At 37.6% G+C, this 15,385-nt stretch overlaps 1 protein-coding gene across 2 annotated transcripts in view; it reads left to right on the plus strand.

Moving 5' to 3' along the window:
- HHIP (hedgehog interacting protein) overlaps positions 1-15,385 on the plus strand; it is a 95,234-nt gene that overhangs the window by 8,015 nt on the left and 71,834 nt on the right. For both annotated transcript variants that reach the window (XM_004263600.3, XM_033402598.2), the window contains exons 3-4: positions 4,840-4,996; positions 5,699-5,900. In XM_004263600.3, coding sequence (XP_004263648.1) covers positions 4,840-4,996; positions 5,699-5,900 — 359 coding nt within the window. The remainder of the gene's footprint in view (positions 1-4,839; positions 4,997-5,698; positions 5,901-15,385) is intronic.

Here is a 15,385-nt window from a genome sequence, read left to right on the forward strand (position 1 = left end):
AAGCAAAGTAGAATAGGTCACGGTTGCCTAGATGGCCTGCCGAGAAGCGATAACAGATTAGGTCCCATAAAGTTTTGCTGCAAATTTCCAGTCTGCAAGGTTTGCCTTTACCACTATAATTTGAAAATGGTATTGACAGTGGGCATTTTTATCTACCTTTATCTACTTGCGATAAATACCACTAGGCTGGATTTAGAGACTCATCTGTGGGGTGCTTCCTATATTTGAAGGTATTTTAGCTTCCAGAACAAACAACAAAAAGCAATATCCACTGAAAGAGAGAGCACAGCAAACAACTCAGGAGCCAGAGCTGCAAGCACCTCACTCCCCAGATCAACATATGTGGTGACGAATGACAAATTTATTTTTCTACAAAGTTTGTATATATGTAAAACTGCTGAAGTGCATCAAGATGTCAAGTGCTTTTGGTGGCCACCCAGGCTGCCTTGAAAGATAACCAGATGAAAGCTCTACTCCAGTGGTGGGTGGAGCAGCAAGGCTACTTTTCAGGGCCAGGCCAGCAGGCTTTAGCAACGAGCAGAGGGGGCTTCCTCTGCATCCATCAAATGCTAATAATTGCTCTAAATACTTGTCCCAAAAGTGAGCTGTAATAACACACTCTTTGTGTTACTTAGGTTGATCAGTTTGTTAGCCAGACTGATCCTTGGCACGTAGGTTACCATTTCCTAAAGTATGATGAATCAGATGATAATCCTCCCCTCAGCCCTGGCCCCCAGCACAGAAGGCTCTTTAGAATTCTAGAACCCTCGTTTTTCAGAAATTGCTCAAAATTTGTAATAGTTTCACCTTAAGTCTATTTAATGACATGGATTGCTTTTCTCCGAAGTTCGAAATTGTGAAAAACAGCTACTTTGTGATTCTTCTATTTTTTTTTTTTTTTTTACTATCCTCATTGTTAGCCTCATCTTTCTGCAAATCAAAAACATGAAGAGGAAGGGACCTTAAGGGTTGTAGTTTGCTAAGAGAAGGGAACTGCTGAAAGGGGTTGAAAGAGTGAAAATAATTCTAGACACATCTTCATTTCTTCCCCCACTGCCCAATACGTAAAGAATTAAACACATAAACGGTCTATCCCTTTGCTTCACCCTCTTGGCTTTAAGGAAGTGCCACTCACTTTGGGATACACGTATACCTGAAAGACAGCTACTCTCCAGAAACTTTAATTCAGAAACATTCATGGTCTGCTTACTTCCACAAAAAATGAAAAAAGAAGTTAAAAATCACTACAGTGAGGAGACACTAGAGTTTTATTAATCATAAATATTCTCCTGTTGTGACTTTACTTAGGGAGATAAACTCTTAAAACTTCTAAAAAAATACCCAAATTTCATTTAAAAAAAAACCACGGGAACTCTTTTCTCAATACCATGGGTCTCGTCTTTTGCCTGAATTATGGTGAACTGAGGAGATGCTTTACTGTTCACTAAATGATGGCCTAATAAATACCCTCTGTGGAAAGGATAGGAAAGGACATCTCTGGGCCTTGCTTCTCCCTTTATACTTGTTATCATAGTGATTTTTATCACTCTTGGACCATCATATCTCAGCTGTAGGTTATGGTAGTGTGAAATATCTGTCTGTACACAATTAGTTCAATTGGTTTAATCCCATTGCTACAGAGGCCGAGGTCAAGAATTTGATTCCACTGAGTTTCTCGAGTCCACAGCCACTCCTGACCCAGTCAGATATCTTACACGTGTGTCTCATTAGTGTCCAAGACTGCAAACCAGAGCGGATATATGAATACACCAAAGTCTACTCCCTCTGCTAGAAAATGCTCTCTAGTGCAAGCCTTACAGATGGTAGGGTTTTTTCATTTTTTCTTTATCATGATGAACAGCATATATAATGAGGAAAAAATAACTCTTCTGTAGCATACATGCTCAGAGAAAAGCTAGAGCTTAGAAAACTGCACAGAGAATATTTATTTACATGTCAGTATTTTATAGGGTGCTTCGTGGTACAGTAGGACTGGGTTAATGATCCAGGAGAAGAGTTACAGTTCCAAAACATTTGATAAATTATCAGGAGTTATAAAAAAATTACAGCTGCTGGAATCATCAGTGTACTTCCATTGTTAGTGGACTTCATCATATTAGGATGATCCAGGGTGAGCTGCACATCTTCAGTAAAATGCTCTTCAGTGTTTCCTTCCAAACAGAAGGGTACCATTCGGTAAATTATATCCTCCCTGACAATAGATGTTAGCCCTATGTCCTGAAACCAGATCTCTTTTAGTTCTTCACAGGAAAATATATCTTACTCATCCCTGCTTATAAAATCGGGTCATTTAAGGTAAAGTACTAACAAAAGTATTAGATGTTTCAATTCAAAGTAACATAATTGTCAGAAAAATGCCCGGATTTTTATGTAAAAGTCTTCTGAGTTGGCCCCCTTCTTCCCACTTAGATTGTTCAGTTTGTCTCAATACTGTAAAAAGCTCGGAATAATTCATTGTTAACATTCTGGTTTTGTTTTGTTTTGTTTTGTTTAATTTGCTAAGAGAGCATAGTATCTCTGGAGCGACAGAGTTTATGAATCTGTACTCATTCATCTTCAGATGTTCCATTTGAAAATGATTTCTCATTTCCTCGTGTTTGTCCCCAGCTAATAATTCCTTATAAAATGGAATTAGCCACCGGCATTGTTCATTAATTTCCCCTTAAGATGGTATTGGTTTGCAGACTGTAATGCTGGAAAACAGATATGTTTTTAAAAAGCAAACTCAAAATTTCCTCTGAATTGCACTTTGGAATTTTTCTGTGACCCCTGCAGGCAAATAATCACATTAAAACAAAAGGTCTCCTTCACACATTCAGTTATAAATAGATCCATAGTATGACAGTCTTCCCGCATGCATCAGACTGACATGGAGAACTCCCTGCCTGAAGGTAAATATATATTGATATATATATAGAGAGATATAGAGAGATATATATCTACATATATATATATATTTATATATAAAACCCCTAGCCCCCCAAAACTTCTAGCCCCAAACTGTGAAAAGTCTGATTTAGCAACTCAGTTTTCCTTCTCTTCTTTTTACCTCAAACAGAATTATTTCACACTACTGGGCAGTTTTCATCTGATGCTTAGCCATTAAAGAATGGAGGAGAAAAGTTATCTTTTGCAAACAGTGAATTGCTGAAGATGAGTAAAAGCTGTTGCAGCCGTCATTTTTCTCCCCAATTTCTAATCCCTGGATTTTTTCAAAGAAAGATAACCTCTCCCCAGCTGACAGCCTCCTTGCCTCCTTAGCAGTTGACAGCCTCCTTGCCTCCTCCCCAGCTGACAGCCTCCTTGCCTCCTTATTCTGCCCACCTCCCCCACAACACACACACACACTCCCAAGGACATCTGCTTTTACTTGCCAGTTTCCCAAAGGCAAGATGTTTCCCAGTAGTTGAGTCAGATATTGGCCTTGAAGAGTCTGTCTCAGAAATTTAGGGGTGATCCATTTCACCCAAAAGTTAGGTCAAAATGTATATTATGTTTTAACCATTTGGGACCCGCGGATTCCAAGATTAGCTTTAGGTTTGAGGGGACCTAGGTCAAGCTCACAGAAAATCAACTTTTTAGGGTCTTTCATGTTCCATTGATGCGCCTCACTTGGTTGTCCCCAAATCCTTGTTCTTGCAAATCCTTGCAAACTTGCATCCATTATACAACTTCTAAACCTCACCTGGGTTACCAGGTGCCTTTGTTACAAAACTGATTGGGAATACAATAATCTAATTTGTTAGGTAAAAATCAAGACCTTGAGCATAATTAAAGGTATGAAACCAGAAGCAGGAATTTGGGACATCATATAAAGTCAACTCTGATAGCAACATCATATTTTAATAGCAAAATCATCAGAATATGGAAGTGAATCTGATTAATTAATATGCCCTCCCCCCAATAAAAACCTACCTTATTAATTCAAATTGTAAAAGAAATGTCAAAATTGTTTTTGTAATAGGATCTTCTTTCTTATTCAACTTTTTATTTGATAAAAATTCTTACTATGTAAGAAATAAAAAAAAAAGGTCTTTCACATCCTTTTAAGTCTACTCTGCAGTTTTGTTTTGGCCTGTTTTAATATTTTTTTCATTGAGGGGTAGTATGTCAGCTATTCTGCTTGAGAATATTGAAAGGATATCTTAAAGAAAATTTTTGTATTATAAAATAATCATTGTCTCCAGTAAGTGAGCAAGAAAAAAGGCACCAACACATTTGAATATAGAGCCTCTGTTACTGGCATCAATTCGTTGCTTGATCATTCCAGGGAGTCAGTCATTTACTGTAGCATATAATGAATGACCTTGGGATAGTAACTAGATTTATTATTTAATCATATATGAGTGACAATACAATAAGAATTGTAAAATGACCCAAACTGCCTCCCGATGGTCTATCTCTTTCCTGATCGCAATTTGTTCTTCTTAGGAATAGTACTGTGGGCAAAAAGTGCTGAATAGTAATCAGATGAGCTTGAAAGTACAACATATGGTAACCAGGGAGGCTTGAAAATGGAGTCAATGCAATAACAAGATTAATGCTGTGTTCGTATCAATTCTGTTTCATAGGAACCTTTTAAGGCATCCAACACAATATCATTTCACTTTTACTGCAATTTTTAAATTTTGGTTAAAAAAGAAATGGAAACCCCAAGCCAAAAAATATGTTCTTCTTACCTTTTGGTTTTTGTCTATATATTTCCCTAGAATATTCATATAGTTCCTAAAAAATTCTTTACCTATATTTTGTCTTTCAAATGCTCTGTTTTTACCATGACACTAAATATTTCTAAGGTGTCCTTTTACATTTTTAAAGGTTTCCTTCAAACTACTGCTGATGAGTTTTGCTTTTACTATGCAAGAAAAGATGGTGGCTTGTGCTTTCCAGATTTTCCAAGAAAACAAATCAGAGGACCAGCATCTAACTACTTGGACCAGATGGAAGAATACGACAAAGTGGAAGAGATCAGCAGGTTCATAAAGATAAATGTTCTTTAATCTTAAAAAAAAAAAAAAAAGAAAAGAAAAAACCCGACAAGTCTTGTGGTTTTAACAATGAGTCAACTGGCTATGCTCATGTCCAGCAGCTATATCCTCCAGATGCTTTTTGTTTTCTTTTTGGTAGTTTGCTTCTCTAAAATCATATTCGCTTAAATGCTTTTAATGCTGAGACTACTAATCTTCTGTTATGAGCTTGGCTTCTCTCTGATTCATGGGAATTTTATGAGTATAGTTTTAAACTTGAATTTTATGATAGTTGTTAGCTTATGGCACTGTGGAAACATTCAGCACAATTATTAGTAGCAAATCAGAGTTTTATAAATAGATCTTAGAACTTTCTCTCTGAGTGCCTTTCTGTAAGGTTTAATTATTGTGAGTAAAGTCAGTTTTAATTAGAGTCACTGAAAGATGAGATAGTGAGCTTGTGAAATTTTAAAATACATATGTGTTTTGATTCTCTCCTTTACTTCCTAATAGAAGGCTTTTTTGGTTGTTTTTTTTTTTTTCATTGAAAAGAATTTAAAAGAATCAGAGTGTGACCTTGGGTTAGCAGCCCTTCGTGATTATCAAAACCGTTGATTCCTAGAGGAAATATATTTTGAAAAGGATGCTAAGTGCATCCCTTACCTCCTTCATCTCAAGAAAAGCTTACTGGTTTTCTTTAATTTGTTTAGAAAGCACAAACACAACTGCTTCTGTATTCAGGAGGTTGTGAGTGGGCTGCGCCAGCCCGTCAGCGCCCTGCATAGTGGGGATGGCTCACACCGTCTCTTCATTCTGGAAAAAGAAGGTTACGTGAAGATACTTACCCCTGAAGGAGAAATTTTCAAGGAGCCTTATTTGGACATTCACAAACTTGTTCAAAGTGGAATAAAGGTTGGCTTTTTAAATTTTATTTATCTTTGCTCTGGCTATGTTAATTTTATTTTAGTGTTCTCCTCACTAAAGGTATTTCTTTGTAATAAAAGAAATAATATAGGAGAAAATAAGGAGACAACATAAGGGAACAATAATTATGGCAACTAAATCGGGACAATGACATTAAATTTTTAATGTTATTTGGTGACTATTAAGCAGTGCAATCAGATTGATATTTTTGACATCGTTTCCCTATGTAATTTACATACTTAAAATAATTATTGGTTTTATAAAGTATTTGTTTAAATATTGTTTAACAGGCATTAGAATTGTATATCAGCATTTGCTAGCAGAAACAAAGAGGTCTTTGGGTTACTTTGGCAATTGCAAATCATTCTTTTACCGCATCTGTGTTCGAGTCTGTGTCATAAAAAATGCTACTTATACTGTAATTTCCTTGTACAATATTTTTACAGGTAAGTCAGATATTTTTATCTATAATTAGCCACCTTTATAATATATAAGCCCATCTATTGCCTTCTTTCCCACTTCTCCAATTTGAATTCTCATGTTAAAGTAATCTAGTAGGTATATAAATAAAATTATTGTCAAGTTTATTTCACAAGAGAGTAACACAGTACAGTATTAGCAGTACTAAGCTATAAGGCAAATTGTGGCATTCTAAATTAAGACATTTAACAGCTCATGACCGTTTTAGAATGAAACGAATTATGATTGGGGAAGAACTGGTTATCTTTTTCTAAACTGGAAAAAAAAATCAAAGGGGGATTTATACTCTGCTACTCATATCGAAATAAGCTCCTCTTTGCTTTGTTAAGCTCTATTCAAAGGTAAGAACATCAAAACCAGCAGAAACAAATCAGAAAAAAGTATAAATATATTCGATGTCTATCTATTCAATATCTACTACATGAAATAATTAGGGTGACTCAGTTAGATCACAGAGAATACCTATTGTTTGGACCACCCAGCCTCCAGGCCATGTTGTGACAGCATCACCAAGACATACTGCGTAAGAGAAGTATTTTATGGTACTTGTGGTCCTTTAAGGAAAAGGACTTTGGCACCAAGACACAGATCATTTGGAAAAGCTGTTTAAATCAGTAGTTTCCACTTTCTCCCAATAAAATTTTTCATTACACTTCACAGCAAATATTCCAAAGTCTCTTAAAATAAAGCATTAGTGTTTTGCACATCAGAGTTCAATCAATGCATTCTGAAATGTGTTCTGATAACTCATTGCAAGTGGTACCTCATGAGGAAGGAATAAAGATGCAGCAGCAATTGCATTACTCACTGCAAGTGTTTTACTTACCTTGAAAGTTAAACATGCTCTCTATAAAATAAAAAATTGGGGAAAGTAAAGTATTTTAAAAATCATCACCTATAATCCCATCAGTTAAAGAATATCACTATTAACATTTTGATATACTTTCTTCCAGTTTTTATATTAAAATTAAATGAATTTTTCCTGACTACAAAAGTAACACAGGTCCATATTAATAAATGTGGAAACAGAAGAACATGTTTTCTTATAGCTTTTTTCCTAAGAAGTGTTAAAATAAAATTGAAATCAAACCATATATACATCTTTTTAGCCTTCTTTTTTCACCTAACAGTATGTCATGGATATGTTACCAGATTTGGAAACTTTTCTCAAAAACTTAGTTTTTTTGAGTGTTCCATTTCCTTATTATGAGATATTTAGGAAGACCCCCAGTATTTTCCTTTTATCATTGTAAATAATGTTATCTATCATTCTTGTATATATTATTTAACCTGATCATGGATGATTTCTTTAAATTTCACTGATAAAAAGAGCATTACTGAGTTGAAGGACATATGCCACAATACACATTGCCAATTTGCTCTAAAATTTAATATATCTTTGGGTATTTGAGAGAATAATACATAGTTTTCAAATACTATTTTACTTAAAATGTTGGTATTAAAAATCTGTGTATGATAAAATGTAGGTGAAAGAAATGGGCTCAGAATACTTGAAAATTTTGTTGTAAGAAGGAAAAAACTGATGTTCTTGTTTCTACTTCAATTTAACTGCCTAAAGAATGCCCTGCTTCTAATTAGAGTTACTTCAGACACCCTCTTCATTTACACCCATTCATTGGGATATGAATGAAAGTGTATCTTCTCTGACTTTGAGACATCTCATAATGCAGGAAAATTATACAAACTCGGTTATGACAGTGCCATGATTCTGCAGTATGTTCTGCAGGCCTCTAGGAATTCTGCAGAACCCTTTGTGGCCTTCCTTTCCTAGGAGAGCTGCAGGGCTCCTGGGGCTTAAAATAAACTTCGAAATCCATTCTTCTCCATATGTATTGATAGAATACATATTTCTACATTAAAGACATATTTCAAAGTGCATATTTTGGATTCCCTTAGTATTTGGCACTAGTGATATCAATAAGATAGGAATCTATCACATGGATATTTGAGTGTATACTGATAAGGGAGTAACAAGACCACATCCTTATCGCTTCGAGTAGCTTATACAACAACTGGCCTTTATCTCAGTCTCCAAGGAACTCCTGTCACAAGTCACAGATTGGAAGTGTTAGAAGTGGCTACTGTTGGTTTGATGGGGTGGATGCCAACACATTCATGAGTTGATTAGGATTATGCCATTGACTTTTGTGGTATGCCCCTCAGAGACTTCTGAAGTGAAAACATTATCACAGTTACTTCACAGTCATTTTTCAGGCTTCTTGATATGTGAATAGTTAGTTGTTCATGTTAGTGTACAATTAGTGTATTCTGTGTTCGTCAATGATCATTTTGCATTAATAATGCAAATAGGAATTTTCATAAATTATCATGCATATCACTTCTCTAGTCTTTTAGTTTTAAAAATCCTAAGAGAGGGAATAAAGCTGTTTTAACAGACCAAAGTATTGATTGCAATTTTCAAATCACAGAATTAATAATGTGTATGAAACCCAACCTTGGTATGTTTGAAATAAATACAGGACAAACCACAGTGATGATCTCCCCATGATATTAAGTAATGACCAGTATGAGTATATTAAATCAGACATAAAGAGGAACTCTTGATTATAAGAGTTTCTAAAAGCTAGCGCTGGCTATGGGGACTTTGGAATTCCTTTTCTGCTAATTGTCAATTAAGAATTGACAGGGATATCTGTCACCTGGTTAAGGACTGGCCTTTTTGTGGCAAAAAGCTAGACTTGGTTGATCTCCTTCAATCTCTGTCAGCCCTGATTCTGATACCACCAGCAAAGAGCCAGTCATTTGGGGAACTTGGAAAACTCCTCCCTAAATGGGTCCTGACTGAAGCTAAAAATATGGCATCTGGTTTTTATCTAACACCCTGATTGTAGGAGATTTCAGTACCCTGTGAGTGTAACTAAGTTTCACCGAGCAAAAGTTAGGTGCAAAAGTGCAAAGCACCCGCTAAAGAATTGACTTCTTTCTGCTAAAGGAAATAAATTATGGAGTTGGATGAATGGAGTAAACTCTGTGCCGTATGAATTTAAACTGCCATTTAGGAAGAGGTGATTCCATTCACAACAGCTCAAATCCTAGAAGACTGAGTTTTGTGAAATTGCCAAGAGTGAGTCAAAAATAGGTGTGAAAACTAGATAGTGGTTTGCTAGATCCTTGGTGCTAGTGCACTGTACAAGCTGACCACTCATACTGATGCTATGAAGAAGGGCTCAAGTGTCCAACTGGTAAGCAAACTTTAACATCTTCATTTTGTGTGTCTAGTGTGGGGGGGAGGGCTTATACCTTGTCTGTTGTTGATATTGTTTTTCCCAAAGAGGGAAATTCCAGGATCCTGGTGATTTGAAATCTTTAAATTGAGCTTATATCTGAATTACTAGTCAGAACTTCTGGAAGTACTAGAACCAGCCTCATCTACTTGAAGTCCTTGAGGATGACAGACCAGTGGTTTCCAAAAATGGCTGCAGAGTAGAACCGCCTGGGAGCTTTAGAAAATTCTGCTGCCCAAATTAAATCAGAATATCTAGAGTTAGGACTCAGGCATTGATACATTTTTAAAGCGTTTATAGGTAATTTCAGAAGCACTGGTCTAGACCGAGCCAGACCCCTGGATCAGTTGAATAAGGAATGAGACACATTTTCTCTGCCCATCCATGGCCAAGTCATATGACTGAAATGACCACTGAGAGCAAATGGTTGGACACCAGTTGTCATTGTCCTGTACCTTCTGTCATTTACCTGACCTACACATATTACTTGTCCACTCTGAGTGAGGAGATGAGTAGTTAACTCTGTCAGCATTGTAAGATTCTTGATAGAAAGTTTCGGAAAATGACACTTAAAAATCTCAACAGTTGGGCTTCCCTGGTGGCGCAGTGGTTGAGAGTCCGCCTGCCGATGCAGGGGACGCGGGTTCGTGCCCCGGTCCGGGAAGATCCCACATGACGCGGAGTGGCTGGGCCCATGAGCCATGGCTGCTGAGCCTGCGCGTCCGGAGCCTGTGCTCCGCAACGGGAGAGGCCACAGCAGTGAGAGGCCCGCGTACCGCAAAAAAGAAAAAAAAAAAAAAATCGCAACAATTCATTCTAATTGGACAATTGCTTTACCTATTACATTTTCCTATTTTTGTTCCTTTTGGGAATTTGGTATTCAGCTAGTTGGCAAAATTGTTCTCATTCCTGTTCCTAAACTATGTAGTTTGCTATTATATCTGAAAACCCTTGTTACGCCAGAAGTTACTCTAGTCTAATCTTACCAAACTTCCCCTGACCACCAAGGATCTGAAAGTCAGCCTTAGCTTTGCATGTGTGTGGCAGTTAAGACAAGCCTGCGCCTGTCACCTACAGGGTGGACCCCCAGGGAATCCGACACACACCGTTCTCTGCACCCCAGTTCTCAGGGGCAGTCAGAGGACCAAGAGGCTCGCACCCGCAGCAGACAGAGCTAAGACTTGTCGATCATTGGAACAAGTGTGCCTGGGCTCCTGTCCCTCTCTATCTACTTGGGTCCTCATTTCAAAAGATGCTTTTCGAAGCAGTCCTTTTACCGCGGGAGGAGAGGACGTAAGGCTGAAAGCTGCTGTTGTCCGGGTGGCTGAGCCCATTGACACTGGGGCTCTTGAGAGACAGTGACCCAGGTGCCCAGGAGCCACAAGAGCATGTGGAGGAGGACGCAGTGTGTGCCGGGGCAGGACCCGGCCGGGCAGCCTCTGATTTCACATGCTTGTAAATCACATGCATACTTAATGAGCAGTGAAAGTTTAGTGAAATCCATTGCTCATCATCCCATTGGGATTGATGTCCTACTTTTCTGAAGTTTGTCAGAGACCCTTCCTTTTACATCTTCCTCTGTCTTTAACTGGTGATCTTATGGCAGCCCATGCAATGTTAGCGTATTTTTTTTTCAAGTGAAATGAGTCAGAACATAAATGAGAAGCAATTTACTTTTCAAAACTGTTGTTGGAAACATAGCACGCATGTGTGCACACACGTACACATGTATGTGGCAGTGATTGGGTCCCATATCAAATGCTTCCTCAGGAAAATTGTTAGAACTCTGCTTTAAAGAGTGCTTCAGGTTGAAAGAAAGTGTGTGTTCGGTTGAAAGAAAACAGCAATATATTTAGTATATTTGATAAATATTGCAATACAATAGAAGAGTCACCATTCTGGAATTTTTTGTATATGTGACATTTTTAAAGTTTGTGACCTATCAAACTACTGCATTAGAATTTATTAAATCTCATCTGAAAGACAATTGCTCTAGTGGTAGAAATAACCATTAGATAAATTCATTCTAAAAGTGGTAGAAAGTTAATTGAAGAGTCTTTCCTCAGATAAAAACTTTTAAATGCCTTATTTTGGGGGTAGTTTAAACTTCTGGTTCCAAACCATTAAAATATAGATCCGCAAGTAAAATTTTTTACTGTGTTTTTTTTAATATATATATCAAGGTAGTAATGATGTGGCATTAAACCCAACTTTATTTTATTGAGTGTTGCTGACCCTACATCAAAATGCCCTGTACTCTGAGATAAATGTTGTTTTCAATTTTTACATAAGTCTAATCTCATTTTAAATCTAAGACAAAAGTCCACAGAGAAATAATTTTTTTGTCCCTTGGTCATGTGAAATAATCTCAGTGTAATTTCATTTGGTTAAGTTAATTTCATTTCTGGTGCTCTTACTTTTTTATTTTGGCATTTGCAATTCTACTGATAAAGCATTTTAATAAATGTCAATGGACATAGATATGGTGTATGCCAGTATAAACTGGTTTAATCTATGAAGTACTCTCCAGCACGCATCATGTTTTTTTTACTGAAGTCGAAACTGCAGTATGCAGGGTCCCTCCAGTTGAGTAAAGAAAGACCTGCTTTCTCCTACATTTTAGGTCCTGTAACTCACAGCTGAGGTGAGGAAAGCTTTTGCATGCATGTCTTTATATTTATCTAAGACTTGAAGGGCAAAGGAAATAGAGCCTATAAATCTCAGAAGTCCTATGGTAATCATTTAAAACAAGTGAAAAACCAAGAAACCTGCACCCTAGAGAAGGTCACTGCCATCTTTCAAAAGCATCTGTCTGGACGTGGCAGCCACCACCTCTCTGTATCTGACTAGAAAGAGAACAGAGAAGGGCTGCTGGTGATATCAGTTGGCACAACTTTCCAGTGGCTCTATTATCTAATGAAAAGGAAATCACAGGTGTCCCAAAACTGCCTCTAAGTAGTAGAAGGTAGCACAGTACTCCCTTTTAGAGACAGTCAATAGCTTTTCTTTCCCAGTACTAGAGATAGTCTTCAAGCCAGCCATGTTGTTAGCAAGGATACAGTAAGTCCCCTACGTACGAACGAGTCCTGTTCCGAGAGCACGTTCATTAAGTCCAATTTGTTCTTAAGTCCAACAGAGTTAGCCTAGGTACCCAAATAACACAATCGGCTCTATATACCGTACTGTAATTGGTTTATAATACTTTTCACACAAACAACACGTAAAAAAACAAACACAAAAAATAAAGAAAACATTTTTAATCTTACAATACAATACCTTGAAAAGTACAGTAGTACGGTACAACAGCTGGCATACAGGAGCTGGCATGGAGTGAACAGGCAAGAAGAGTTACTGACTGGAGGAGGGAGAGGAGGTGGGCGATGGTAGAGCTGAAGCATCGTCAGCAATAGGAGACGGAGGGCAAGCTGCAATTTCACTCACACCTGACGTTGATGGAACGCATGTTTGCATCTTTCAAAATTCGCAACTTGAAGGTTCATATGTAGGGGACTTACTGTACTCTAGTCTTCTCTCTTACTAATCATAACCACCATTCTTTTAAGCACTTACTTTGCTAAGCCATTCCATAGAGTACCTCTGTAATCCTTCTGGTAACCCTGTGAGGCAGGTATGCATATCCCATTTCACAGATGAAGAGACTGAGACCCAGAAGTTAAGGAAACTGCCCAAGAGAACAGCACAGCGCCAGTAGCAGAGCCAGATTTGCAAGGCAGTTGTCGGACGCCATTCTGTCAACCACGGTGCTGTGCTGCACTGTGCTTTTGATCAGCAGCCACTGCACAGGAGAAAAGATTGGGTAGCACGTTTAAGAAGCAGAGATGGGTGACGGTTGGTGTAGACATGCTCAGTGCTGCTCGTCCTGGCTCGCAGGACAGTGGGGAGGCTGAGGGCCTAGATCTAATGTCAAGCATACAGACTTGGGTGCTAGTCACTGCATTCATACCACGTGCTGGTTGTTTGACTGTGGACAAGTTATTTAACCTCTAGGCTTGGTTTCTTCATCTGTAGTATAGAGGTGACAAAAGGTTGCACCTACGACTTTACGTGTACAATCTCACAGGAATCCGAAGTACTTTGTAAGCATTAGCTGTTATCATCATCTATTACACTAACATGAAAAGAAGAGGAAGGAAAGGAAAAGGTGCCCAGCCCTCAGAATGACTTACAAGCTCCTGTGGCCACAGTTAACTATACTCTGTAGTATTTAACAGTCCCCCCTCGTATGGGATTGGATGACAATTTATGGAAATTCCATGATAGTGTTAGTGTTTGCATCAAAATTCTATGGCAGTCTTATGGGAGCAAAGTTATACTGATGTGAAAAGGGTTTACTTCCATTCAAAAAGATAAACCTAGAATATATTTTTTATCAAAATGTATAACCGGAGGAAGAGAACATCTTCATTTTTAGATCATCACCTCTTGGCATTAGGTGTAGGGCATTGCCACTTACCTCATTATGCAAAACGCCCCAGGTCTGGAGTTTCTCAGAGCACATGCCTGACGATGATTAAGCACAAAGCAGCTGACCCATGAGCACGGCAGCAAAAGCTTCCTCAGCATTTCCTTGCTTTCAGAGTAGTTTTTCTCAACCTGGATATTATAGTAATGTAGGTCTTTTTGTGTGTTTATTTTGGAACATGGTTTGTGTCCCTCTGCCATAGAGCTAATAAATTGTAGGATTTGCAAAGGAAATATACTGAGACTGAAAACTAAGAAAGCACATATTTTTGCCCACCAGCAACAATCGCTCAAAGCACAGATTTAGAATCTCAGGATCTGGGAGGGGAGCAATTGGGCAAAGTTGCTCTGAAATTAACATGTAATGTCATGATACAAAGAGTGTATTACTCAACAAAATATTTTTGTAAAAGAAGCAGATGAGGTCAGGGAAGAGAGAAGTTTAAAGGAAGGTTTCAGAATTAAACAACATAACAGACATCAGTTAATTTATCATGAAATGTGCTAGAGGTCAGGTGTGAGAATATATACATGAAATGATCTCAGCTACCTCCCTCTCAGACCCCAGGCTGCAGTAGACCCTTTTCCTATCACATCAACTCAGTAGTTTACAGAAAGCTTCCTAAATCTGTAAGCACGTTTGCTCCTTGATTTGTCTTCTTACCTAAGACCAATTTTGGGAGTTTGTTTACGTAGCATTTGCCTTTTAACAGACTTCTTTCATCTTTACATTTCTATACTAAATATATAGAGAGATTTATGTATATAATATATAATACTTATGGAAAATAAATATGTACATAAATATGTTATCAATTACTATAATCCATTTTAATTTATTTGTTGGTAGTATTCGCCAATTGACGTTTAGTTTTGTTTTGTTTTGTTTTTAAAGTCTGAAAGTCTGCAATTATGTTGAACTATCCTAATATCAAAGTGGCCAGAACTGAGGACATTTTGAAAAACGGGGTCACTGTCTAGAAATTAAATCATCTTTGGAAAGCTATTTATTGAGACCATTCTGTAATGTGTTATAATGAGAAAAGTTCGAGAACATCTTTTTCTAAATCATGTCATTTTCTATCCCAGCTTGTCTTTGTGATACTAGGTGACAGTACGTATGGCCACAGTGGCTTTTGGGAATTACCATCCAAAAGGAGTAAAATTTGACTCTTTTTCCTAGTGAATTTTCATTTTACTCTATCTGGGCATGTTGTATACAACTAACTTTAAATTCATCCATTT

This window comes from Orcinus orca, chromosome 4, assembly GCF_937001465.1.
Source record: "Orcinus orca chromosome 4, mOrcOrc1.1, whole genome shotgun sequence".
Classification (NCBI taxonomy): domain Eukaryota; kingdom Metazoa; phylum Chordata; class Mammalia; order Artiodactyla; family Delphinidae; genus Orcinus; species Orcinus orca.